At 41.7% G+C, this 24,383-nt stretch overlaps 3 protein-coding genes and 1 long non-coding RNA gene across 18 annotated transcripts in view; 2 read left to right on the top strand and 2 right to left on the bottom strand.

Moving 5' to 3' along the window:
* Positions 1–14,075, bottom strand: part of SDCCAG8 (SHH signaling and ciliogenesis regulator SDCCAG8) — a 118,778-nt gene extending 104,703 nt beyond the window's left edge. For 4 of the 6 annotated variants that reach the window (XM_075496015.1, XM_075496016.1, XM_075496021.1 and 1 more), the window contains exons 1-3: positions 13,434–13,567; positions 277–456; positions 83–165 (exon numbers count right to left, since the gene is read on the bottom strand). In XM_075496015.1, coding sequence (XP_075352130.1) covers positions 83–165; positions 277–456; positions 13,434–13,500 — 330 coding nt within the window. In that variant the 5' untranslated portion in view covers positions 13,501–13,567. Of the gene's footprint in view, positions 1–82; positions 166–276; positions 457–13,433; positions 13,568–13,859 lie in introns of those variants that run through there. The other 2 variants (XM_075496018.1, XM_075496017.1) reach the window with 2 other exon arrangements.
* Positions 1–18,375, top strand: part of AKT3 (AKT serine/threonine kinase 3) — a 284,305-nt gene extending 265,930 nt beyond the window's left edge. Inside the window, exon 15 of the transcript XR_012774795.1 lies at positions 18,366–18,375. The gene's annotated coding sequence lies outside the window, so the exon portion shown is untranslated. The remainder of the gene's footprint in view (positions 1–18,365) is intronic.
* CEP170 (centrosomal protein 170) overlaps positions 13,433–24,383 on the top strand; it is a 106,458-nt gene continuing 95,507 nt past the window's right edge. For 8 of the 10 annotated variants that reach the window (XM_075496013.1, XM_075496014.1, XM_075496011.1 and 5 more), the window contains exon 1: positions 14,215–14,404. The gene's annotated coding sequence lies outside the window, so the exon portion shown is untranslated. Of the gene's footprint in view, positions 13,567–14,214; positions 14,405–15,375; positions 15,831–24,383 lie in introns of those variants that run through there. The other 2 variants (XM_075496005.1, XM_075496004.1) reach the window with 2 other exon arrangements.
* On the bottom strand, positions 15,824–18,116 carry LOC142407030 (uncharacterized). The gene is made up of 3 exons (XR_012774796.1): positions 17,995–18,116; positions 17,288–17,439; positions 15,824–15,953 (listed from the first exon to the last, which is right to left on the bottom strand). It is a non-coding gene; the product is annotated as an uncharacterized LOC142407030 (long non-coding RNA).

Raw genomic sequence — 24,383 nt, 5'->3', positions numbered from 1 at the left:
CTTCCTGGATACTGGAAAACTGATCTCATTATGCATGCCGCTCATTCAAACAACACAAAAGAAACAAGGAGAAGAAACATACACAGAACGACATCTTCCTCATTGACAGAGAGACTTCACTTTCCATTCTTTCTTGATGTTGCAATAAAATTTTAAGTTGATTAACTAGAAAGAGATAAAAAACATTGATTATAACCAAATAATATTTACTTTTTTCATTGAAATCAGTATAATTTCTAAAAATTTTTAAACTATTTGCTTCCAAAGTAATCTTACCTGCGTGACTGCGCTGCAGTTCCTGCCAGGCTGCATTCCCACTGTCATCATTGCCCCTGTCCACATCATCACTGCCCTTGTCCACAGAGGACTGGTCAAATCCATCTTCACCATCACCCTTTGCAAACTGTCTTTCCTCCAAGGCGTATTTCAGTTGATGAATGCTTTCACTAGCACGTTCTGAAAAAAATCACATCATTAGGCACAATAAACAGCATAAAAGAAAGTATTTACTGACTGATATTTTAAATCTGCAAAAAAAGGGGAGAACTAAAAGCATTCAGCATCTGTCTAGCTTGACTCGATCTAAACTCAGCCACTGGAAGCAAGTACCTAATGCAAACAGCCAAAGCAACTACTGTATGTCACAATTTGCAGAAGAAATATTTACTATATTTTCAAAGAAGAACCTATAAATAGCATCTTAGCCTGTCAATACATTAGGACTCTGCAGCAGCACAAGTAGTTACTATTAGAAATCTCCAGCAGAGACAAAGTTTCAACTGTTAATAATATACTTGACCCTAAAATATTTCCTAGCATAAACAGCTTCAATATTTTTCAGTGAACCTAAAACTCATGCTATATTTCATACAATGTGTAGGATCGGGCACCAAGAAAAATATTTTTGAATTCTAATGCCACCACACATGACAAAGCAATGCATAGCACAACCAAAAAAAACCTGAGTAAATGAAGTAAAAACTCAGCAAACCAACCTAACATAAAACAGTGATTAAATAAAGACTGATGACTTCTAAATAAGTATGAAAAATAAATAACAACACTCATCATTCTGGGAAAAAAAAAAGCAAAAAACTCTTTCCAGATAAATACAAATATTTTTCTGAACCCTTTCAAGAACTAAGAGATTTACTAGAGAGTGATACAGTAACAGTCTTTTCTAATTTTCAATATATTTTATCTTATATTCCTTTTTTTAATTTGATTCAGCTGACTTCATAAAAATCAAAAACTTTCCAATCATAAATGCCATATCACTCTGATACAGCTGAACATTTCTGATACGCCAGAAAAGAAACTTGAGACATTTGCAGCTAAGACATGACAACTGGATTGGGAATCAGAAAATATGGGCTTGGTTTCAGATAACGATACTTCTGGTTCACACTGTGGGACCTCAAGCAATTCACTTATTACTTCTTTTTTTCAACTGCCTATGTACAAATGGAGATGAGTATTTAATTTCTCTTCCCTTTAAGCAATGTATATACTAACTAGAAAAGACAGAGTAGCAACCTAAGTAGTATGGCTTTATGCAACGTGTCGTGGTTTAACCTCAGATGGCAACCAAGTACCACACAGCTGCTCGCTCACCCTCCCCCACCAATGGGATGGGGGAGAGAATCAGGAAAAAAAAAGTGAAACCTGTGGGGTGAGATACAGACAGTTTAATAGGACAGCAGAGGAAGAGAAAATAATGATAAAAGAATGTACAAAACATCTGATGGGCAATGCAATTGCTCACCACCCGCTGACTGATGCCCAGCCCGTCCCTGAGCAGTGATTGCTGCCCCACAGCCAACTCCCCCCAGTTTCTATACTGAGCACGATGCCATATGGTATGGAATAGCCCTTTGGCCAGTCTGGCTGTGCCCCCTCCCAGCTTCTTGTGCACCTGGCAGAGCATAGGAAGCTGAAAAGGCCTTGACCAGTGTAAGCATTACTTAGCAACAACTAAAACGTGTGTTATCAACATTATTCTCGGACTAAATCCAAAACACAGCACTAGGTCAGCTACTAGGAAGAAAATTAACTCTATCCCAGCCAAAACCAGGACAAATGTTCAACAAAGCAGGATCTCTAGGTTGTCCTGTAATACCAAGTGAACCAAAAAATGACCCAGACATCAGTCACAGAGCGTACATGCTCGGTGAGACAGTCCTCCATCACGATTCACAGCCCCTTTATCAGGAATATAAGACGACATGCTTCTTTTCTGTTTCTCCAAAGTAATGCCACAGTCATTTATGACTACGAGTCAAAACTACCCTGAATCAGAAAAGCTTCATTAATAGTTAACAGTTATTAATAATTTAAAACAAAACAAAATCCCACACTCTCAAAACCTTACTTGACTTTCAGAAACATAAAGTCATAGCTATTTTCTTCATTTAGCCCTGAATGCTTTGAAGGGTTGTTCTCCTCTAGGACTGCATATGAAACATTTAGGTATAGATGCTCATAGAACAGGAATTTCACTCTTGCGAGAAAAAGCTTATAAGGTAAAATCTTTTATTGGAGCAACTGCTACAAACAGAAAAATGGCAAGCTTTCCAGCATACATGTCTGTGCTGGCTTTGGCTGGGATAGGTTATTTTTCTTCACAGTAGCTAGTATGGGGCTATGTTTTGGATTTGTGCTGAAAACAGTGTTGATAATTCAGAGATGTTTTCATTACTGCTGAGCAGTGCTCACACAAGAGTCAAGGCCTTTTCTGCTTCTCACCCCACCCCACCAGCGAGGAGGCTGGGGGTGCACAAGAAGCTGGGAGGGGACACAGCTGGGACAGCTGACCCCAGCTGACCAAAGGGCTATTCCACACTGTATGGCATCGTGCTCAGTATATAAAGCTGGGGAAGAAGAAGGAAGGGGGGGACATTCAGAGTGATGGTGTTTGTCTTCCCAAGTACCGTTATGTGTGATGGAGCCCTGCTTTCCTGGAGATGGCTGAACAGCTGCCTGCCCATGGGAAGGAGTGAATGCATTCCTTGCTTTGCTTTGCTCGTGCGCAGCTTTTGCTTTACCTATTAAACTGTCTTTATCTCAACCCATGAGTTTTCACACTTTTACTCTTCCCATTCTCTCCCCCAAACCACCAGGGCAGGGAGTGAGCGAGCAGTTGTGTGGTGCTTAGTTGCCAGCTGGGGTTAAACCACAACAGTCCTTTTTGGCACCCAGTGTGGGGCTTGAAGGGTTTGAGATAACAACAGGTTTGATTGGAATGTGCTAGATCAAATTTATAGCTGTTATTGCTGTTTAGCTATTAATCGGCAGGCTTCTGCGCTTGCTATGGGCCTCGCTTGCCTTACTGTATATTAGAGTCTAGGGCTTGCTAGTGACTGCTTTTTGCTTTTGCTGCTTGCTATACTGCTGATCATCTTACTCTGCTGTGCCTGGGAACATTTTGATAACAGCAATGGCCATGCGCCTGTGCTGGCAGATGGCCAGGGCATTGCTGCTGTTTCTGTGCTGCTGTACTGGACAGGCTGGAACTCCAATATGAACTTGAATGGAAGGGACTGTGACCTGTGGGTGAGTCCACACGGGAGCAGGACACCCTGAAGTATCTGTGGCCATGGATAAGCCCATGCCAGAGCAGGTACATGTCGAAGCGTCTGTAGCCACAGTTATGTCTGTGCCACAGCAGGTATACCTCTGAAGGGATTGTGGCCCAAGGATAAGTCCACACTGGAGAAGGTACACCTCAAAGCACCTATGGCTGTGGATAAGTCTATGCTGCAGCAGGTACACCTTGAAGCATCAGTGGCTGTGCACGAGGTCATGCTGGAGCACCTCCAAGTGTGTGGACATGGATAAGCCCACAACAGAGCAGGTATGCCACTGGAGGGACTGCAGCCACAAGCAAGGCCATGTTGGCACAGGGACTGTGGCTGCGTGTAAGGCCACGCCAGAGCAGATATATCTCTGAAAGCATTGTGGCCCATGCAGAAGGCCATGCTGGAATAGGTGCACCTCAAAGCAACTGTGGCTGCAGATAAGTCTATGCCGCAGCAGGTATATCCCTGGAGAGACTGTGGCTCATAGATAAGGCTCCACTTGGAGCAGGTACAACCCTAAGGGACTGTGGTCTGTGGATAAGTCCAAGCTGGAGCAGGGGCAAGGGGAGGAGTTCATTGCAATGTTAAACCCAATGGTCTAGTCCAAAGGGACCAGGGGTGGAGATCTGAGTTGCATGTTATAGGAATTACTATAGCAAGAACCACCTGAATCAATGGAGGACAAGCCTTACAAGAAGCAGTGCAAGTGCAGCAGTGACCCAACCTGAGCTGGCTTTGGTGCCCAGTAATTCCACACAACACATCACCTCTCCTGTTCTGAGTGACCACCATAACAGATGGATCCTAACGTCATGGACTAAATGAACTCAATGTGGACATTTATAGGCATTTTACAGAGGTGGTCCATAGACTAGGGGAATGATATCTGTGTGTTATATCAAAGGAGGAGAAGGGGGGGTGGTGCGTAATGAGAGTGTATTGGATAGTGTGAGATCTGAACATGACGTAAATGGTACGGAATAAGGGGTGGAGAATGTGCAGGTTTTGGCTGGAATAGAGCCTTCATTTATTCTTATATGTTTCTAATCTGTAAATTGATATGATGCATAAATAACTAACTGAAAATATTTTTTCCTCATAGGCAAAAAAAGCTTAAAAAATCATAGTTAAGCATTTGCTAGGTAAAATTCAGAAGACATGCCTCAGAGTATAATATATGCTGCTCGTTACAGATGTTAACAGCTCCCTTCTTCCAAATGAAAAGGTGAATAGCAGGTCAAGTCAGAGAAATAAAGCTAGATATGTATTTCTGCCTTCGCTTTATCTATCTTTTTCAAGTTCACATCTTGTTGACTGAAGTTGGGAAATTTATTTTTTTCCCCCACTGTAATGGTTTTCACAGTCCTTTTCAGTCTTTTTCCCTGCTTGGTTATAACTTACCACTAGCTTATAACATATAAATACCCCCCAAAAAAGCATTATATTTAAGAACATGGTTCTCAGTCCAGTATGCCAGCCATCACTCACTTTTTAGCAATGCTAGTTTTTGATAACAACCTGACCCACTTCTGACCTATTAATCTTCTCTCAGCACTTATTTTTAAAGCCAAGTCATAAGATGACTAGCATCACCTCTTTTGATTTTCAGGTACTCCATCTTTTAACAAAGTCAATGTAAAAGATGACATAAAAACCACATTTTAAATAGTCATAATTTATTATAATAAACCCAAATGCAATTCACAAGGCAATCACTCAGAAAATAGGGGTTTAGGTCAACTATTTCTCTATTGGCATACTTAAGCTATTAATCCGTTCTTGAGCGTTCCAGGATGCTATGTGAGTGGGAGAGCTAATTGAGAAATGGTAGAAGTATCTCACTGATGCAATGGCTTAAATATTTAGCAAACTATGTTGCAACTAGTTGTTGCCAAGAAGTGTTCACTGTCAGTTAAGTTATTATGTGGTGTGTCATCTGATAGCAATAAAATTCCTTCATTTCCCCATTCACTGTAGACCTCTGTCAGAGAACCCGAGTATCAACATTTGCTCCATAGCCAGTGAAGAACAACAAAACAAACAGGCCCATATACAGTTTTTCCCAGAACTTCTCTTCCTTCATAATATTATAGCTTCTGAACTCCAAGCTACTACTTTATCCTCAAAGATAACACAGATCTTCTTATGCTATATCCTCTTCTTCCATAAATATACTGGGCAGTCATAGTGAAACACATTAAAATCATTATCAATGGCACACTGATGTCTACTTGACTATGCTTTCCTGCCTCTGGAATAACATTACCACATTTTTGAAAGCTTCATCACATATTTGCCAAAGTTTCTTAAAAGCTTGCTGATTTCCAAATTACAGAAGTTGCTGCCATAAGCAAAACACTCACCACTGGGAAACTGGGAGTTAGGAGTTTCCGATGGTCTGTCTTTACATTCACCAGACACCAAAGAGCTAACATTTACTTCAGTAAGAGTTGAACTGGACGTGTAAAAGGGAGTAAGTACATTATAACTTTTTTTCCTAAATAAGGGACATAATTTGGGGCATTAAGATAAAAGAAGACAATTTACTGAGAGGAAAGATATACATTTGTTGTTTTCTGCCAATGTAAAAATATTCTTTTTAAGTACGAAAGAAGTAGAAAGAACCTCTGTGGATGCAAACTCTTGGACACCAAAGAACCTTTGCTTAAAGACAACATGATAATTTTGTGATGAATTTAGAAGTTATTAATTTCTAAGTGCTCACAGATTCAACCCAACTTTTTCAGTTAGGCTATTCCTGTAATAGTACATTTTATAGAAACCAGGCCTCCGTAAAAGCATACTGCAGAAAACTGCTTGCATGCAGTACTGTGATTTGCATATCTAAAATTCAATCAGCATTTTTCTTTTCTACATCTTAACAAGACTTTACGAATAAAATCTGAACATATATTTCTGTTGTATGACAAAACTTCATTGATGTGTTACTTCCCGTAGGAACAGATGAGTATATAAATGAAATTGGACTTATCTGGATGAAAACTTCAAAAAATATATTTTATTTACTATAAAGCTCTTTAAACAACGAAAATGAAAGGCTCTGAGATGATTATGAAAAATGGCAAGCTAGCAACAAAACCTGATGGATCAAACCCGATACATCAAAAAGACGCAACTGCTCCACAAAAATGCTGTTAAGTTGTCAACTATCACGTATAAATCACAGGCAGTACTTGCCAGAAGGGACAGGCAGATAACTTATCTAATGCTTTAGCAATGACATAGCTGACCAAACAACTAATAGAAAGAAATACATTACTGCTTATTATTTCAGAGACAGAAGATACCAGTGATCCTAACCCGGGATCAAGACCATGCCGTTCTAGGTACAAAGATATTCCTACCCCTCAATTCATCTGAACATATGCAACTTTGGCCTACATTAAGTTCAGTTAAGCATAATGCTTTAGACAAAACCAGTAGGGCCCTAACTGAAACATTAATTAACGTTCAAAAAGCACATGCCATATATTCTACATGCTGAATAAAGATACTTCTCTTCCCTGAAAGAAGCGTTGATAACTCGTTATTTTCTGTACTTACTGAAACTACAAAATCTAAGTGTTACTCCCTGAAAATATAGTATAGGTATCCTTTTTCCAGAGAAGTATATTTATACAAATATAATTGGTAGCAGGGTTTTTTATATGGGAATGTCAGTACTACTGCTGAACAACATATTTTTTTACGTTGGAGACATATTACAGGTCCATTCAACTTGTCAAAACAAACAAACAAAAAAAGATAAAGACTAGAGTCAGGACACTCGAAAGTAAAATACAACACAGAAGAGGTAGCTGTATTTCCAAAATAGTAATCAGCTTTGGAGAAAAAAAATTAAAAAAAAATTTTTAAAAAATCATTATAAGGACAATTTGCCACTGAAGTGGAAACAGAAAAAACAGAGATGGCATTGAACCGTGTTTGTATTGCCTAAACAAAAGATGTTTTTTCAGACACTGCCCAAGACTGTCTATGAAAAACACTCCTTTAAATGAAAGCACCAAAGCTACCTCATTCATGAACTCAGAAATGCCATAGAAAATACTCTGGGAGCTAATGGAGAGCTTAGCAAAGGAACCAACCACCCAAAACAACAGAATTGCCTGAAAGACATGGAAAATAACTCCAGATAGCAGAAGTGTTAAGCAACATAAATTGAAGAAAACCAAGTACAACTGTATGAAAAAGTTGCCATAAGTCTGTTGCCTAAAGCTAATGGTCCAGTTCTAATAACGTTTACAGAAAGATGACTAGAAGGTACTGGCTATAAATTCAAAGAGGTCACTTTCTGATATCCCATGGTTCCCTATCAGAAAACAGCCCTAGAAAGTTAGAGAAGAAGGAATTACACTGATTCTTTGGGTCTTAAAAAAAATAACACTAGAATTTATGTGAAACAATAACTGACAAAACATAAAATTAGACCTGTTAGCAAAACCAGAAAGATGATGCCTATTTAATGAAAACTTTACTGTCCAACAGCATATCAACTTCAACTTTGTTTCTATTGACACTTAGAAATCTAAAATAGTACATCATGTACCTCTTCTGGGGTACCATTTCAGGCAAATAATTCCTTAAAAATACTGAAACTGAGAATTTGTAAGTTTTTATTGTCTTCGGCGCAGTCTTGGAATTTACTGTACTTACATTCTGATAAGCAGCTATACTTCTTTACTGGCTGCCAAACACAGGTATGCTACCATGCTACTAACATACTACGTGCCAGCTTTGAGACTGAAAGTATCCCATCAATTATTACTTATGCTGCTAGGATTTTACATGTAAACATTCAGCAATAACGAGTGATACCAGGCTGTTCATAAGCCAGGCCTCAGAAAGTCCTAAGATGTGTTTAACACTCAGATGTTTCAAAATAATGCATCATGGATGCATTTGGTTTAGTGTCTTGGTCTTCATAGCTGCTTTGCATTATATGAGAAATAGGTAGTTTTCATAGAATCATAGGATCGTTTAGGCTGGAAAAGACCTTTAAGATTTCAACACAACTTTTACCAAATGATCATCTTTAAGAGCAAACTGTTATCTGGAGCTGCAGCATTCATCATCATGAATTCCTAAACCAGCCCTTTCTGCAGACTATAAAGCAAATGCCTAAGGTCTAGAGACCCTCACATGTGAGAAACTCCAAGCGTTTCCCAGTTCCTTTTGGCAGATTCTCCACCCTTAAAGGAACGTTATGTACTCTGTTCAGCAGAACACTTAGAAACAATTGCCAAATAAAAAGCCTAAGCCAAAAATTTACAGTTATAGATTACCATTTATGATTTAATTCTTAGCTGCTTCAGTGTCACAGCTAACTTTGAGAGCTAGTAACTGGGCCACATACTCATTTTTCCTAGGCTGGCTTTGACTTCACATCTCTCCTACTTTATTTTTGGAGTCACGTAAAGCAGCCACAAAATGAAGCTTTATTTGTAGAAGTCTTTTATTTTCATCTGTTCCTCTTATAACTTGCATCTTCATTCTCTGAAATTACATAGGACACTGCACTCGGTAATGCAGTGGAAATTCAGAGCATAATTTCCACATTTTCTTAGGGCAGATTTAAAAGATGCCTATATCAGACACTGTACTTAAAAAGGATAGTCTCCTCCTTCTTTGCTCCTCCTCTTACACTGACTCTGGCCCAAAAGTGAGCCAGTGCTGTTTACTAAACAGGCAGAAAACTGCACATAAAAAAATAAGTTAACAGTTCTCTGTTCAAGGAACCAGGTGAATTCTAGAAACAAGGAAGTGGGCTCTCAATAGTCTTCTGCATATATTTACTGCTGTTGGGAGAAAAGGGGAAAGTAGCAGGAAGCCATCACACTCTGCTCTTGGCCCTGATGTAGTAGAAGGCCCATTGGACATTCAGACTATGCCTGCCAACTTTTAGTTATTAACGTGAATACAATAGCACAGCACTTATTCTCCTTTCCAAAATACCTCTATTCCCTTGAGAATAACATTTATTAGAAATGTTATTATCTCCTAAAGACTTTGAGGTTCATTTGAAATGGTCTCAATTGTGAGAAAGTTTACATAGCAACCTAATACCCCAACTGTACAAATACCACCCTCTTAACTCTGTATTACACACAACATTAAAGACTTTCATTATACAAGGTCTAGACTATTCAGGAAAAGCCCTGTTATAGGACCTTTCTTATTTCATCAGAACTTCTCTGTTGGGCTCTAAGACCAGTCATGTTTTAGTCAGGTTTTCTGGTCTGGCTTTCTGTCTTCCTGCCAGTAGACTCAGTTTACTGAACACCTGGGCTCCCTGCGTGCCAGTCTTCTGAGGGATCTCCCTTTACAACAAAGGGAACAACAGTGTCCTTTACAACAAAGGACAATAAAGGACGCTGCACTGAAGTAATCGATTACTCTTTGAGAACTTATGCACCCTTCCATCAAACTGAATAAGGCTGTAAAATGATTCTTCTCCAGCACAGGTGGTGATAATCTGTTGCCATGTATCAGCCTGGATCCAGATAATGTCAAGGATTACAGGCAGTTAAGAACACTGTATTTCAAAAACATCAAATAAAGCCCAAGGTATGCCACCTGAAATTCCAGAATCCAGATGACAGGGATGATCTGAATTTGAAGAAAAATCTTGAGCTGTATGACTATATAAGAAAAATAGGTAAAGAATTGGGTTTGACAACTTAGGGAGTAACAATGATCTATTTGTCCTACAGTAAATTCCTAACGGTAGTGATAATGATGTGAGAAATGCTGTACAGGTCAAAGGAGTTAAAAATTGTACATCACTGAGAAATAAAGAGGTTCATTGAGAAACATAATGGAACTTATGTTATATCACCCTGCATTGGGGTTATTCATGATAATACCCTACTGATATCTACTCACTGAGAGGCACCCCTGGATGTATGAAATCAAACCTATCTTGGCATTGTATGGAAAAAGTCCATGTTTCCCGGAATAGAAAGGGAAACAGCCACCAGGTCATGTTCTGAATTGATTTAAAAAACATAATGGATCCAGTCAGAAATAGATAAAATGAAAATAAGTTGTATGAACAGAATATATGCATCCAATCATTTGATGTGGTGGGGTCTACTATTAGTCTTATACACAGTTAAACAGCCCAAGATGCAAAATTCTTAAGAAAGGCCCTTTGAAGATATAAGAGAGTTAGAGTCACTTAAAATATCCAGATAACTTGGTACAAAGGCATGCTTCAAAACTCCACATATCAAAAGCCTAAAAGCTTGTCACAACTATGAAGACACCATATATATGACAGTCCCCAAGCACTCCAACAGATTTTCTAGTTGAAAGAGAAATTCCATTGGAACATTTAAAATGCACAAAGAGACAAAAATCAGGAAGATTGGAGGTCTGTTGCAAAATGCTACAAAAGTGTATTTTCATGACAAGCCTGGTCTGAATCAAGGAACGAACTATAAAGTCCTTACCAAGCCTACCAAACTACACACACACACACACACACAAGAACATTTACAAAAAGAAATATTAAGCATCCTGAAATTATGGGAATACATAGTAGGCTTGGAGACCAAAGGTCTTTGACTTCACCTGCTGTTACTGCCTAAGGAAGTTGCATTCTGCATCGCATTCTGCAGGGAGTCCAGGCAGCTCAACATATCCATTGCATGCAACAGTGGTTGGATGCCCCAGAAGGGTGGACATCGAGCAGAGCACGCTGCCTGCACACTCCAGAATTTAAAGACACCAACACATCTCCACAAATATTACTTCTCCGCTGCCCGCATGTCACCTTTTGCACTTGCCAGTAATCCATAATGCCAGCATTGACTGGCCTTCATTGCCTAAAATGAAAAGGAAGTTCAACCACTGAGCTATCACAGAAGGAGAACATGAATTTATAAAATGTTTCCATAACAGCATAGCCCCTTCCCAGATCTGCATAAAAGCAAGCAAACAAGCCTGAAAAAGTATTCTAGGTAAAAGATAATCACAAGCACTCTAAAAATAGATGTCTTGTGAAATACACCAAATTTTCAACATACTGGCTGAGCTTGTACTTATGCCTATTCTAGTGCAGCAGAAATGAACAAAAACCCTTGAAGTGTGGCCTTTCTAATGAAGCTATGTCTCTGTGAGTGACAACACTGTCTTGAAGAAGAAACATATTGCCATTAGAAGATTTATTAAGCAGCAAAATCTTATGTGTTCAACTATGGTTTTAAAATCCTAATTTATCACTCCTCCTTTGTCAATAAAAGTCATAGCAGAAACCCTTTGCTTCCATGAAAGTCCAGTGCTGTTTGCCTTTTCTCCAGTACAGGAAACTTATCTAGTGGTTTTCCATACACATCCACAGAAAAAGGAAACACGATACAGTACTAAGACTACATGTGACTATGTATGGCAATTCATAGGTTTTGATTCATTGTTTTTACATATCACAAAAGGAACTCTATGCATATCAAAAGATACTCTGATATTTATAATTTTAACTGTTCTACCTGCAAGTGCCAAGCAACATCTATATGCCCACTTAATCCACAGGAAAAGGAGCGAGAGATGATTCTTCAAAGTTCTATCTTCTGGATCAAATAAAATCCATCCTCAGTGCAAAGAACTGACGCTACTTTGAGAAGGAAATATAAAATACTTGCTAAGAATCAAATATCAAGTAGCTATTTTAAAATATTTCCACTGTTTTATCTTTTTACAATGATGTTTCCTGTATTGCAACTATACATTTAATGCACTAGTGTCACAACACGTGATGTGTAGGCATTGTGTTCAGAACACAACTTTTTCACAGAATCGTATAGGTTGGAAAAGACCTTTAAGATCACCAAGTCCAACCGTAAACGTAACACTACCAAGACCACCACTAAACCATGTCCCTAAGCACCTCATCCAAACGTCCTTTAAATACCTCCAGGGATGGTGACTCAACCACTTCCCTGGGCAGCCTGGTCCAATGCTTGATAACCCTTTCAGTGAAGAAAAATTTCCCAATATGCAGTCTAAACCTCCCCTGGTGCAACTTGAGGCCATTTCCTCTTGTCCTATCACTTGTTACCTGGGAGAAGAGACGGACCCCCACCTCTCTACAACCTCCTTTTGCACCAACTGGGGTGACGTACCCACAAATTATCTACTGGCTTTCCTCAGAATTTGGACACTGACTAGTCAGAGACAGCCTGAAGGCTGGTAAAACCCAGATGTCATAGCTGAGAGATTAAGGTGCTCTCTGTCAGGCTATATACAATGTTTCTTGGATAAGAAGGCAGGTGTGAAAACAGTTTATGACATGGGAAATAATCACTCTCATAAGAATCAATTTGCACCCTCTTCTTTACCACCTGTCTACAATTTGATGTTTCAGTCACAGCTACAACTCTTACACGAACAAAAAAAAAAAAACCACCAAAAGAGGCAGCGGCCCTATCAAAGCCAAGTTACGATCAGACAACTACGTGAGGCAGTACTAACTGCACCAGCCATCGCGTTTGGGGAGGACCAGAAGCAACTTCACTCTTGCCGCCCACTGCACCGACAGCGGCGGCGGCCGGGCACGCCCCGGAGAGCGGCGGGACGACCCGGCCCCCACGCCCCCCGGCTCCGCACCGCCACAATAGCACACACGGGCCCACAACGCTCCCCGCCGGGCACCCGGCGTCCCGCCGGCCGCCACCCGCAGGCGCTCAGCGGGGCAGGGGACAGCCGGATACAGCGCAACCCTCCAAAGAACCGGGGCCGGCGGCAGCGCGCCGGGGCACCGACTGAGGCGAGAACGGCCGGCGGGAGAAGCAGCCCGCCCTCACCCCGCGCCGCTCTGCCGCGGCGGCGCCCGCTCACCTCGGAGGCGCCTCTGGTAGCGCTCCAGGGACTCTTCCAGGGCGGGCTCCCCGCGGGGCGCCCGCATGAGGACGCCGCCGGCTCCCGGGGAAGCAGCCGGCGCTGCCCCTCACCGCGGCGTTCCGCAGCGCTGGTGGGTAACAGTAGTTCGACCCGCTCCGCCTTCCCGCGCTCCGCAACCGCCGCGGGCTCCCGGAAGAACCACAACTCCCACAATGCGTGCGGGGACCTCCTCCGGCTCCCCGGCGTCGGCCGTTGCTACCCGCCACCGGCCTCCCCCCACCACAGCCGAGCGTGGCAACGCTCGGGACCCGCCACGCCCGCCAGCTACGCGGCTTGGGGAAATGAGGCCAAAAACTACAGGCCCCAGCATGCAGCGCGCCGCGCTGCGCGCCTTGGGAGGTGGAGTCCCCGCCGGCCGCCCACCTCCCGCAGCCGGCACGGGAGGAGGGTGGTCGCAGCCTCTTCTTTCCCCTTTGTTGGGGATGGCGGCTGCCTTCGCGCCTGCGCACGGTACATCTCTTCCGCCTACGTCCTCGGGTCCGCAGGGGCTGGGTGTAGCGCAGGTCCAGTCATGGCCGAGGGGGACAGGAGCGGGAAGCGGTGTTTACCTCCCGCCACCGCGTACTCCGGCGCCGGCGCAGTGGGCGCCTGGCGGTCGGAGCGGAGAAAGCTATTGTCTGGAGCTGGCGCAGGCGCAGCTCGGCTTCTCCGCCGCTCGGCCCTTGACGCCTGCGCACCGCCCTCCCCCGTCCCCCCCGCATTGTGTGAGCTCGGGCGGCGCCTGCGCAGTGCCGTGCCCCGCTCTGCCCGTTAGCCGCTATGTGCAGGGAATAACGTTGGAGCCGTTGCCAGAGGGACACCGACCGGAGCGCCCCGCCCCCGCCCCGCGGGGATGCCGGCTCAGTGAGCACCGGCGGCACCACCGCTAGGGACGGCCCCTCCCCGGCGCGGCGAGCCTCCTCGAAGGGGTGAGTGAGGATGCTGCTGCCCTGGCCGCGGGTCGGGCGGGAGCCGTGACGGGGAGAGAGGCCGGGGTCGCGCCGTTTGTCGGCCCCGCCATCCGCCCGCTGCCTATTGTGTCAGGCGGCCCTCGCCCGCCGGGCCCCGGCGCCGTGCGGCGGGGGCGGTGGCGCGGTCCGGGCACAGCCCGTTCCCCTTCCCCCGTCCCCGCTGGGTCCGGAGGCTGCTCCGCGCCCCCGCCTTCCTTTCCCCTCGTAAGCGCGGCGGGGCCGGTAGCGGGGGGCTGCCGCTGCCGCAGGGGCATCGGCGCAGGCTGGATGCGGACGGCGGTGCCAGATCCCGCTGCCCGCGTCTCCCTGCCTCTTTCCGCCCCGCCGCCCGATGGGCGCCCGGCCGGGGGCGGCGCCGCCGCCGGCACAGCCACCCGCCCGCCCGCGGCGCGGGCACCGGAGCCTCGCAGCCTGCCTTCCCCTCCCGCAGGCGGATTTCTGTGATTTGGGAGGACGTTTCCAGAGGCTTAATTTTTTTTTTCGGTTGCCCGTATTTCACAAACTGCCCCCGGGCTGGAGGTGGCGTGTTCCTCCAGATTTGAAAATCACGGATGGCGTTCATTTGAGATGCGGTGTTTCCCCCGGTCCCCTTAAAATAACGTCTTCTGAGAAGGACAATGGAGAAAATCAGTCGGTTTTGCCTTTTCTCTTACTGCGTATTTTCACCGACGAATATGCGGGTCTTTTGCATTCAAAAACACCCTCCTGAAGGCGTGATCTTTTCTTTCCTGAGGCTCTTGCCGGGGAAGACGCGGACCAACCCTTTTTGTTCCCGGTGGCGAGAAGCAGCGCCGGGCCCACTTTGTCTTTCTGGCGTGGAAGCGAACGGGTTACTGAGCTAACAAAAACCCGATGGCGATTTTCGAGCAGAAAGCGTGTTGCAGCAGAGGAAGCTGGCGGCGGAGCCCTCCTCCGCCCTCCGCTCCTGCGCGCGCCGCCGGCTGCCGGCGGGGGGGCGCTGCTCAGGCTGCCTTCCCGCCGCATCCCGCAGCCGGCGGATCCCGCGCGCGGCGCGGCGTCGGGCGGAGGTGCTCGCGCGCCTCCCGCGAGCCCGGAGCGGCGGCGGTTGGGCGAAGCGCGTGCGATGGCCGTTGGGTGTAGTAGTAGTAGGTGTGGGCACCAGCCCAGGGGAGCCCGCTGGTGACAAGAGCGGGGCTGGTGGTGTGCGCTGGTTGCCAGCCTTTGGGGCCTTGTTTGAGGCGTTTTTAAGATGAGCTGACAATTAGTCCATCTGTTCTTACGGCTTTATGGAAAAAATGAGATGCAGATGCTATGCTGATGAGTTGAAAACACGCAAGGATTGCGTTCTTGTGACAAGAGATTACAGATAGCATCCACTGATCTGCACTTTGAAGAAATTATTTTCTTCCCAGTGAAAGCAAAGGTACTCATAAAATATTTAACTGCTTTGAAAGAATAAAGCCCGTTCTAGCACTGCGATGATCATATCTTCTCCTTTGGAATGCCATTCAAGACATTGTGCTGGTGTTCTTGGCCCTGGGTTTGCCTGTGTAAAATGATACATGGGATGGGATGGTTTTTGTAAACTGAACTAAGACATGATTAAATATGCTGTGATTTCCTATGATTAATTTCCTCTGGGAATTACTTTATGTCCAGATGCTGAGAAGTCTGTCTTACTGGAACTGAACTCTGTTAGTATGGAAGCTCCTCAACTTTAAATTTTATTTAACGGGAAAGAAGTTAGACATAAATACCTCAAAGAATCTCCCCTCTGTCCCTCTGTCTTCGATTATTATTTTTTTAAACACTTTGTCACTTTCATGTAAACATTTTGTTGTTTGCCTTTTTTTTTTTTTTTTGTCTGAAGGAGGTCAGGAAGGCTGGCTGAATAGAGAGAATAATGTAGCTGAGGATACACAGAATTTTGTCAGAATCTAAAAGTTATTTGTAATGGACCAGATAAAAACGTTTTCTTTAAGTCTTTTAAAGAGAAACATTCTGACCTAAAAGTTGTTACCAAACTTACTTTATCATGGTACTGCATTTTTTTGACAGGTGACTGCTTCCCATATCTATTCTAACTGACTTTTGCAAAGAAGAATGGGTTCTTGCTATATTGTGCTTCATCAGCTGTAACGGACTTGGTAGGCAGAATTTTTTAATAATTCTGTTCATAACATGCAAGCCAGAAAAGAACCAGGTTATGAAAGTGAACTGGAAAAGTCTATGTTCACTTGTAGGTGGGAGCTAGGAAGCTTCCTTGAGTGACTAGAATGAAACCTGAGCCATGAGTAGCTGCAGAAATTGATTTTGAAGTACCATTTCCAGTTCTTGCAAATGCAGGAAAAAGGTATTTAATGCATATTGTTACCATAGTATCTCCTTGAGTCGCCTAAAAAGACAATTTCCATGTCAACGCTGCATTTCTTAGCTCTGCAGGCAGAATGGAACTGAGATAAAACAGATTGTTTTTACTTCAGCTAGAAACCCTGAAAATCTGTGAAATTCTGATTTTCCATTAGAAAATTTTGAACAGGGGAGTTGGGCATTTAATCTGTGCAGACAGCAGAATTTACTTGCAGAAATTCTCATATCTGCTTCTAGCACTTGTGAGGTTGTAAAAGGACACAATGGCATGCACTTCCCCCTCTTTGAAGAACATGCTACATAATATAGTAAAAATTGATATGGTTGTGACCAGGAGACTATTTGAAATTTGAGAGAAGAAAGTTCTTTGTTACTGGGGGATGGAGCTTCAAATTTGCTAGCTGGCAGCTAGCATTAGATATGTGTATCTTTTCTAAGATACACATCTTCACTGTGCTAAGTGAGCCTGTGGGTGTCTTTCGTTGTCTATTAGGCTTATAATGCTCTTACCGAATGCCTGCGTTGCTTCCGTTCTAGTATTGATCATTGTGTATCTATGCATTTTCAATGGACTGGTCTACAGAGAGCAGCTTCCTTCAGTGCACAATGCTAATGCTTTCCTGGATCAGAGTCCATCCAGTGCGTTGAATGAGGCAGATGCCCTGGGGAAAAATAGTATATGAGCATGTGACTTAAACTGAAACATAACGCATGCAAATTAGGGTGGGAAGAGAGTACAAACTATTTGTTTAAACAACTTTGTGTATCTGTCTGTTGTACAGTTATACATGCACAAAAATATTGAAATAAATTGCAAATATGTGGTTCACTCCTGTAGTTTAGTTTCTATCACTCTACCCCCAAAAAGCTGGGAGGCTGCTTTTGTTTTACAGGTGCATTTGTGGTTTGAATGACCTTTTTAATTAAAATTTCTGTTTGAACTTCAAAAAACCATATATTTTAAATTAATATATGTATTTTTTTATAATGTATTACATCAAAAGCAGCTTGTCCTAGGAGTTTCAAATAAAACCCACAAAGATGTTTTAGTAGATTGCTGACATAATAAGATTTCAGAGAGCGAGACCTGTGTTTGGGAAAGTACTCAATGCTGCATCACTGAAGTTGAAGTGTATCATGCAGGCTCTTAGGTGATGGATAAGAAGTAAGTCTTGGAGTAGGTGGATGTTAAAGAGACTGGCTAGCAGTTCTCTTACCTTAATGCTTCTGCATGGAGCATTCCCAGTTAGTCACTCTCGTCTGGTTTTGGTACAGCATGCATGGCTGTACTGCTCTATTGCAGTGGGTCTGGTACTTTTCTAAGTACATGAGAAGCTGATTCACTTGACTAACCCAGCAGAAAACTATTTCTTTTCTTTTTGTTTTGCTTGAATATTTTTTTTCCCCTCCTCCCTTAGGTTAGCAAATTGAATTATCTTATTGTGTGGTCAGATGAGTGCCAGAACAAGTACACAGAATGGGGATAGCACTGTCAAGCCTGGAAGAAGGGAATATTCCCTTTTCCAGTAGCAAAGATATATTTGGTCTGCTTAGCTGTCCTATCTGGCTGTCCCCTGTGCCACTGCAGACTACTGCGGTCAGAAAGGGGGTGGGTTATGTATAAATCCAAGAAAACAAAATAATTAATATACTGGGTTTGTTCTTCTCGTCAGCCTTTACTTACTGTCCTTGATATGTAAAACGTCCACAGCCACAGCCTAAACGTTCAGAGCATATCACTGGATGAAAAAAAATGTTTCTCTGCAAAGTAGATATGAAAAGACGGAGGAGAAGTGGCTCTGTTAAGTGGTGTGGCCTTTGTACAAGGAAAAGCAGGATTTTTGTGCCAGGCTAATCTTGGTATCTTCTTTCTCACAGAATTTAAGGCTGTAAGTTTTCAAATATTTTCATAGTTTTTTCTTGCCTACTTACTAGTTTTGAAGTGTGTGATTCTTGTGAATTGTAGAGAAGTGCTATTTGGTATACATTTAGAGAAATTGTTTTTATTCATTCAAAACGGAGATATGAAGCATCTTCTCTCTTTCCATCCCCTGAATAGAATATTCAATAAAACTTGATAGTTTTTTCCCATGTGACCCCAACATATTTGTCAACTTTGTTTCTCCTTCTCTTTTTCTGCTTTTAGAAATTGTTATTGAAAAATAGACTTTTCCTTCGCTAGGTGCTTTTTAGAGCTCCAGTATCATCCACTGGTGGGCCTAGTGAGCTGATTCAGGTCCAACAACTGCAGCCCTCATACAGTCCTGCTTCTTCAGTTTGTTCTGCTGCGTTTATGGCAAGGATTGGCATTTTTGTAATAGGATCCTCTGTTTACTTGTTTCCATTCTTGTGAACTAAAATGTTTTATATTCTGATCTCTTCCATGAAACTAAGAGGGTATCTTCCTTGACAAATAGCTGAATCTTCTAAAGTCTGTGTGATGGGCTTTCCAGATCTCATCTCATTTTGTACCTCATTCCAAATGAGCTTCTGCTTCTGCTCATTTTCTTTCTTTCCAGGAAGAACTGCAATTATTGAGCTTTTCAGAGCAATGACAACAAAAGTGGTGCTGCTCCCTAGCATTTCCAAGATGTTCCTTTGTGTGCAGGGTATTTTGTTAGTCCTCAGCTGTGGTATTGCATGAAGAACTTGTAATCAATCCATTAGCTAACCATTATGGTCTGAAAGTAGCAATACACTGAATGCATTAAATCAGATGTACTTACGACTTTTCCCTCAAAATGACATGCTTAAATAATTTTGTTGATGATCTTTCTATTGAATTGCAAATATTTGGCCATCTAAATATGCATTCTGTTTTGTGTTCAAAACCAAAGCCTTTCCAATTATCTCTTATTTGTCTTCTTGTTGTGGTTTACATTTCAAGATTAGGAAGAGAAAGGCAGGAAGTTGGAACATCGTGATATCTTTTCTGTTTTCTCATGAACATACATTTTTCTTGCTTTCATTAATGTCACCTTCTTCCCTCTGTCCCCCGTGACTTAACTGATTATTTAGTCCTGTGGAACTATATCATTGCAGGAACCTTGATGTCAGGAATTACTCTACTTAATTTTATAATTTAATTTACTGAATAGAAGACACTTAATGGATAATATTGTAGTTTTACTTAACTTAATTTTTTTTTCCTTTGGAATTTTCGTAAGGATGGCCACATAGATGGACCTTTGGTCTGACTCAAACCCAGTATCTTTTCTCCTAGTATAGCTATAACCTGGTGCCAAGGGAGAGATAGGAAAGGTGCAAGCATATATGGTGTTTTCTGCTACGGCATTGCTAGTCTCCATCTATTTTCTGCTTGGAGCTTTTGACTCAGGTGTAGTTTCTATTAAGGATTATTTCTTCCACTTGATCTACATTTCTTCAGCTATGTCTTGAAAAGGCAATTAAATAAAAATGCCCTTTTATGTTTTTCAGACCTTGATGGCTTATACATGTTCAGCTGTATACCAGCTTAATTTAATAATTAAAATCCTGATTTCCTACATATTTTTGTTATTACAAAAAAGCCACCCCAGTTTTGTGAGGTTAATGAATTACACTTCTGCTTATTCATCTCCCCTTTCTTTAAATGATCATGTTTTCTTTTTATTGTACTTGGTTCCCAAAAGGGATAGTCATGTAGTATGAGGGTCAGACCCTTCCTGTAAGAACTGCTTTTTGAGGTGATTCACAAGTCAAAAACAGAGCTTCAATTTTAGCTTTAAGTTGACTGTGAAACTGGCCATTACAAATCTTTTTTGAATTGTAAGCAGAAATTATTCAGGAAGCCATTGAGGAACCTCTGAGATCCCAGAACTTCTTTTTGTTTAGCCTTTGGGTTAGCACAGTTTTGAAGAATGATCTCAACTGGTTGATATAAGAATTACGGAACCACTATGATATCTTCATGTTACAGATGGTACTGCCCTCTGTGGTCATTTGGTGTTTGTTTTACTATTACTGTTCTTGCTGATAAACATAATAAAAGGTCTTGTTCAAAAACTATTTTTCTTCTAAATGCTGCTCAGTCATCATGCTCTAATAGTCCTTTAAACATCACACTAATTATTTTGTTGGGCCATATTGGAGGTAATTGGGTAGTGCCTTTATTTTGGCAAAGTCTACACTAACTTGAATCTTTAGCAACCTTAGTGAAATTAATTAGTTCTAAGTCTGTCACAATTCATGCCTGATTGTTAAAATAAATGTTTTTAGTTTTAACTGTTACCATTTGGATCACAAATTCTGTAGCATACTTTTAATTAATCAAATCTTAATTCATCAGCTTCTAAATACACCTTGTGATCTCTTCTTAGACCAGTTGCAGTCCTAATATATTGCAGGGAATCCTATACGTAACCTTTTCTTGCTGAGTGCTCTTCTGAGAGGTGCAGTTGCATGCCCAATATCAGTCCTACAGATATATCTTATGTAGCATATCAAAAAGAGGCACAAATTCATAAAGGTCTGAAATGCCAGTTGAAGAATAGAAGCGTATAGCTGTTTTTCATCTGTTGAAAACAGATTTGTAATTTAGAGAATTGTGTCCGCTTGTTTTATGCGGGGCTGCAGAGAGGCTTCTGATGAGCATGCTAGGTTTTTTTTTTACTTATTCCTCTTCTGTAGATGGTACTGCATGGCTTTGTTCTCTCCAGTTTTCTTCCCAGTTGGAGAACAGTAAGAAAGATAATGTTGCTGGCACAGAACTGGAATTAGTGAAAATGAGTAGCTGGATATAGTCAGTAGGCATATTGCAAAAAACAATAAATATTAAAAAAAAAAAACCCCAACAAACAAAAAACCCAAGAATGAGCAATGGAAAAATATATTCACACACAAAAAATGCCAGGCTGAACTTCAGCTTGGGCATAGCTTGAGTCAATCACTTGAAAGTCCAGAGAGGTTCCAAACTTTTTTTTTTTTTTTAAAGTTTGGCAATAACAATATTTGAAATAAGGTAGCCATCACAGAAAATGTATTGTTGTTTGTATTAATTGTAGTTTGCCACATGGAATTTATTTTGTGCTGAATCTTCATATCCTGTTTGTTTTGTTGGCTCTCTTTCTCACTCAAAATTTTATTTTTGACTTCCTTGAGCATGGGTAAGTTGTCTGTCTGTCCCAGGTCTTGGTGAAGTGAGTGAATCTTCAGGTACTGCAGATGACTTCTTTGTATGGCAGGATCTGTTTTTCCACAACAGTGCAAGGCCCAATATAATGCTATTGCATTATATTCTTTAGCTTGCTATAGGAACTTTATTGCTTGGCATTATCCAATACTGTCTTTTTCTTTTTTCCTAGAATAAATATTTCTTTCTTCAGTATTTGCAACTTCTAAATCACATATAATTGTTTTGCATCCTGCATGTGTATTTTTTCTAGCTTTTCTTAAACAAACACACCCCCTTGCTTTTTTCCATTTTTGTGGCCTGATTGTATTTTATTTAGCATATTGTATTGGCAACTTCAACTGTCAAAGTTAAACATGTTCAGGTGTTGTGTTCCTGAAACTGCAAATAGCACCAGTCAACTTCCCCCTTTAGGGCAGACTGATACTCCAGGATCTGGTTTGCATTGATCTCTTGCAGGATTATCATTGCCAGTGTATCGTTTCAAAATGCTGCCTGATTACTTGCTTTGAGGAGGTCAGTATTTGTAACAGAACTAAGAACTAAATTATCCAACAACTTCAGTTCCTGATGTCTGAATCACATTTCAGTACCCGCACATAGTAGAAATGTTTTAAAGTTTTTATTCATCGTGCCTTGAGCTCTAGTTTCTTAAGAAGCAAGAAGTTTTTTTCTGCTAGAGCTTCTGATATTGCTTTCACAGTCTCTAATTCTATTTACCTGGTTTATGTAACCTACACAATAACCATTTTCAGTTGGTCCAGTTAATATTACTGGGTATTTACTTAAATGCCTGACAAGGTGAATTCATTTTTATTTTTATATTGTCTAGGCTGCCTATAGTACATAGTAAAGTCCTTTGTAAGGTGGCAGTAAAAAAAAAAAGCTGAAACATCAGAATCAAGACATGACAGTGATCCAGGAAGTCCTGAGTCATTCCTTGCCCAGTTGAGGCAAATTGAAACCTTTGATTTAGTAAAAATAAATAAATAAAGAAACAAACATACTGTTATTTTTAGTGCAACTCATAAAATTGCTTCAAACAGCACTTTGGGAGAAGACTAGATTTAGCAGGTTAAGATCCTTGAGTTCCCATATTTTGTGGGTCTTTCCCTTGGTGGAGTTTCGTTCCAAAACAAAGAAAAGCATTATGCCTTACTATTTTTATCTATTGTCCTTTTTGGGGGACAATGCCATGGCCTTCAAAAAAAAATTTATTCAAAGATGTCTGTGTATTGTTTTATTTGTATAGTTATTTCCATAGGAATTCTTCCTTCCTTTCTTTCTTTTCAAGATATTTATTCACATTTGGGGTCACTGATCTAAGGCCGATTTAGAAGAAAGACCGCATTAGTGTATCATGAGGTGAGAGACTAAAGATTTGCTCATTGGATTATGATGTGTTATAAAAAACGCTTGAGGCAAGTTAAAAAAAGAAAAATACACACTGAATCTTTTGTAAAAGTATATAGTTTTAATCTGTAATGGGTAAATATGAAAAACTACTTTATATTTGAATAATAATTATTATATTAATATTTCTTACAGTTACTATAGACCTGTCTAAGAAGTCCTGTGAGGCTTAGGTGGATTTGGTGTAATTGACCTGTGGTTTCATAGCAGCCTAAGCAGAACGGGCTGCTGGCTGTCCTGGTCCTGCCGTATTCTTCCCTTTTCTCCCATCCCTAGCTGCACAGCCCTACTCCTTTTGCTTTGGTGCTGGACTGCTGTGTGTTAGCTTCTGGGAACCATTTGTTTGTGGGAGTGGAGAAGAGCACACGAGTTAGTCTGTCACTAGTTGAACATGCTGAAATAGCTCAGCTCAGCTGCGCAGCCATGAGAGTCCTGCAGCCAAGGCAAAGGGAGTAGTCGTGACTTTGTGGCTGGGGCAGGGTAAGAGGGTTGGGATCTTGCCCACAGTGGGACTGGCTTTGGCTGATGTGGAACCGCAGCTGCTTCAGTTTAGCATTTATATGATGAGGGTTAAAACTGTGCATTTGCCTGTCAGTTGAGTCTTCAACACTAAGGTTGAAAATAAGTCAATACAGTGAAGTTCTGGGCGTGCAAGTGACTTCTGACAGGGTAATCTATGTATTAGCTTTGTATGTATTAACTTTCCATAGTAACTCCTACTGTGTGGCACGTGCGAGAACACGAGGCAGTTCACACAAAGCAGGTTACTTGAGATTTGCTGCAGTGGAAGTGTGGATGCAGGAGCTGCTAATAAGAGGTGCCACACTATAAATTCACATCCCATACTGCTGTCCAGTAAACTGTTCTTATATTTAGATCTTTAAATTTAATTAAGCTTCTAACTTCTCCGTTTCAGCCAGTAAAACTTTGGGCATAGGCTGCTCCAATCTCCTTATAAAGTCTGAATACAATGTATACACGGGAGTTTTATCACCTTTTCAGATATTAAAAGTTGTGGAAGGATTTGAAAAGAAAATGTGTTTTCTTTTTCTCTGAACCAAA

Source organism: Mycteria americana, chromosome 3 (genome assembly GCF_035582795.1).
Source record: "Mycteria americana isolate JAX WOST 10 ecotype Jacksonville Zoo and Gardens chromosome 3, USCA_MyAme_1.0, whole genome shotgun sequence".
In the NCBI taxonomy this organism is placed as follows: domain Eukaryota; kingdom Metazoa; phylum Chordata; class Aves; order Ciconiiformes; family Ciconiidae; genus Mycteria; species Mycteria americana.
The sequence above is the reverse complement of the archived record's forward strand: the minus strand, read 5'-3'. Positions and strand labels throughout refer to the sequence as shown.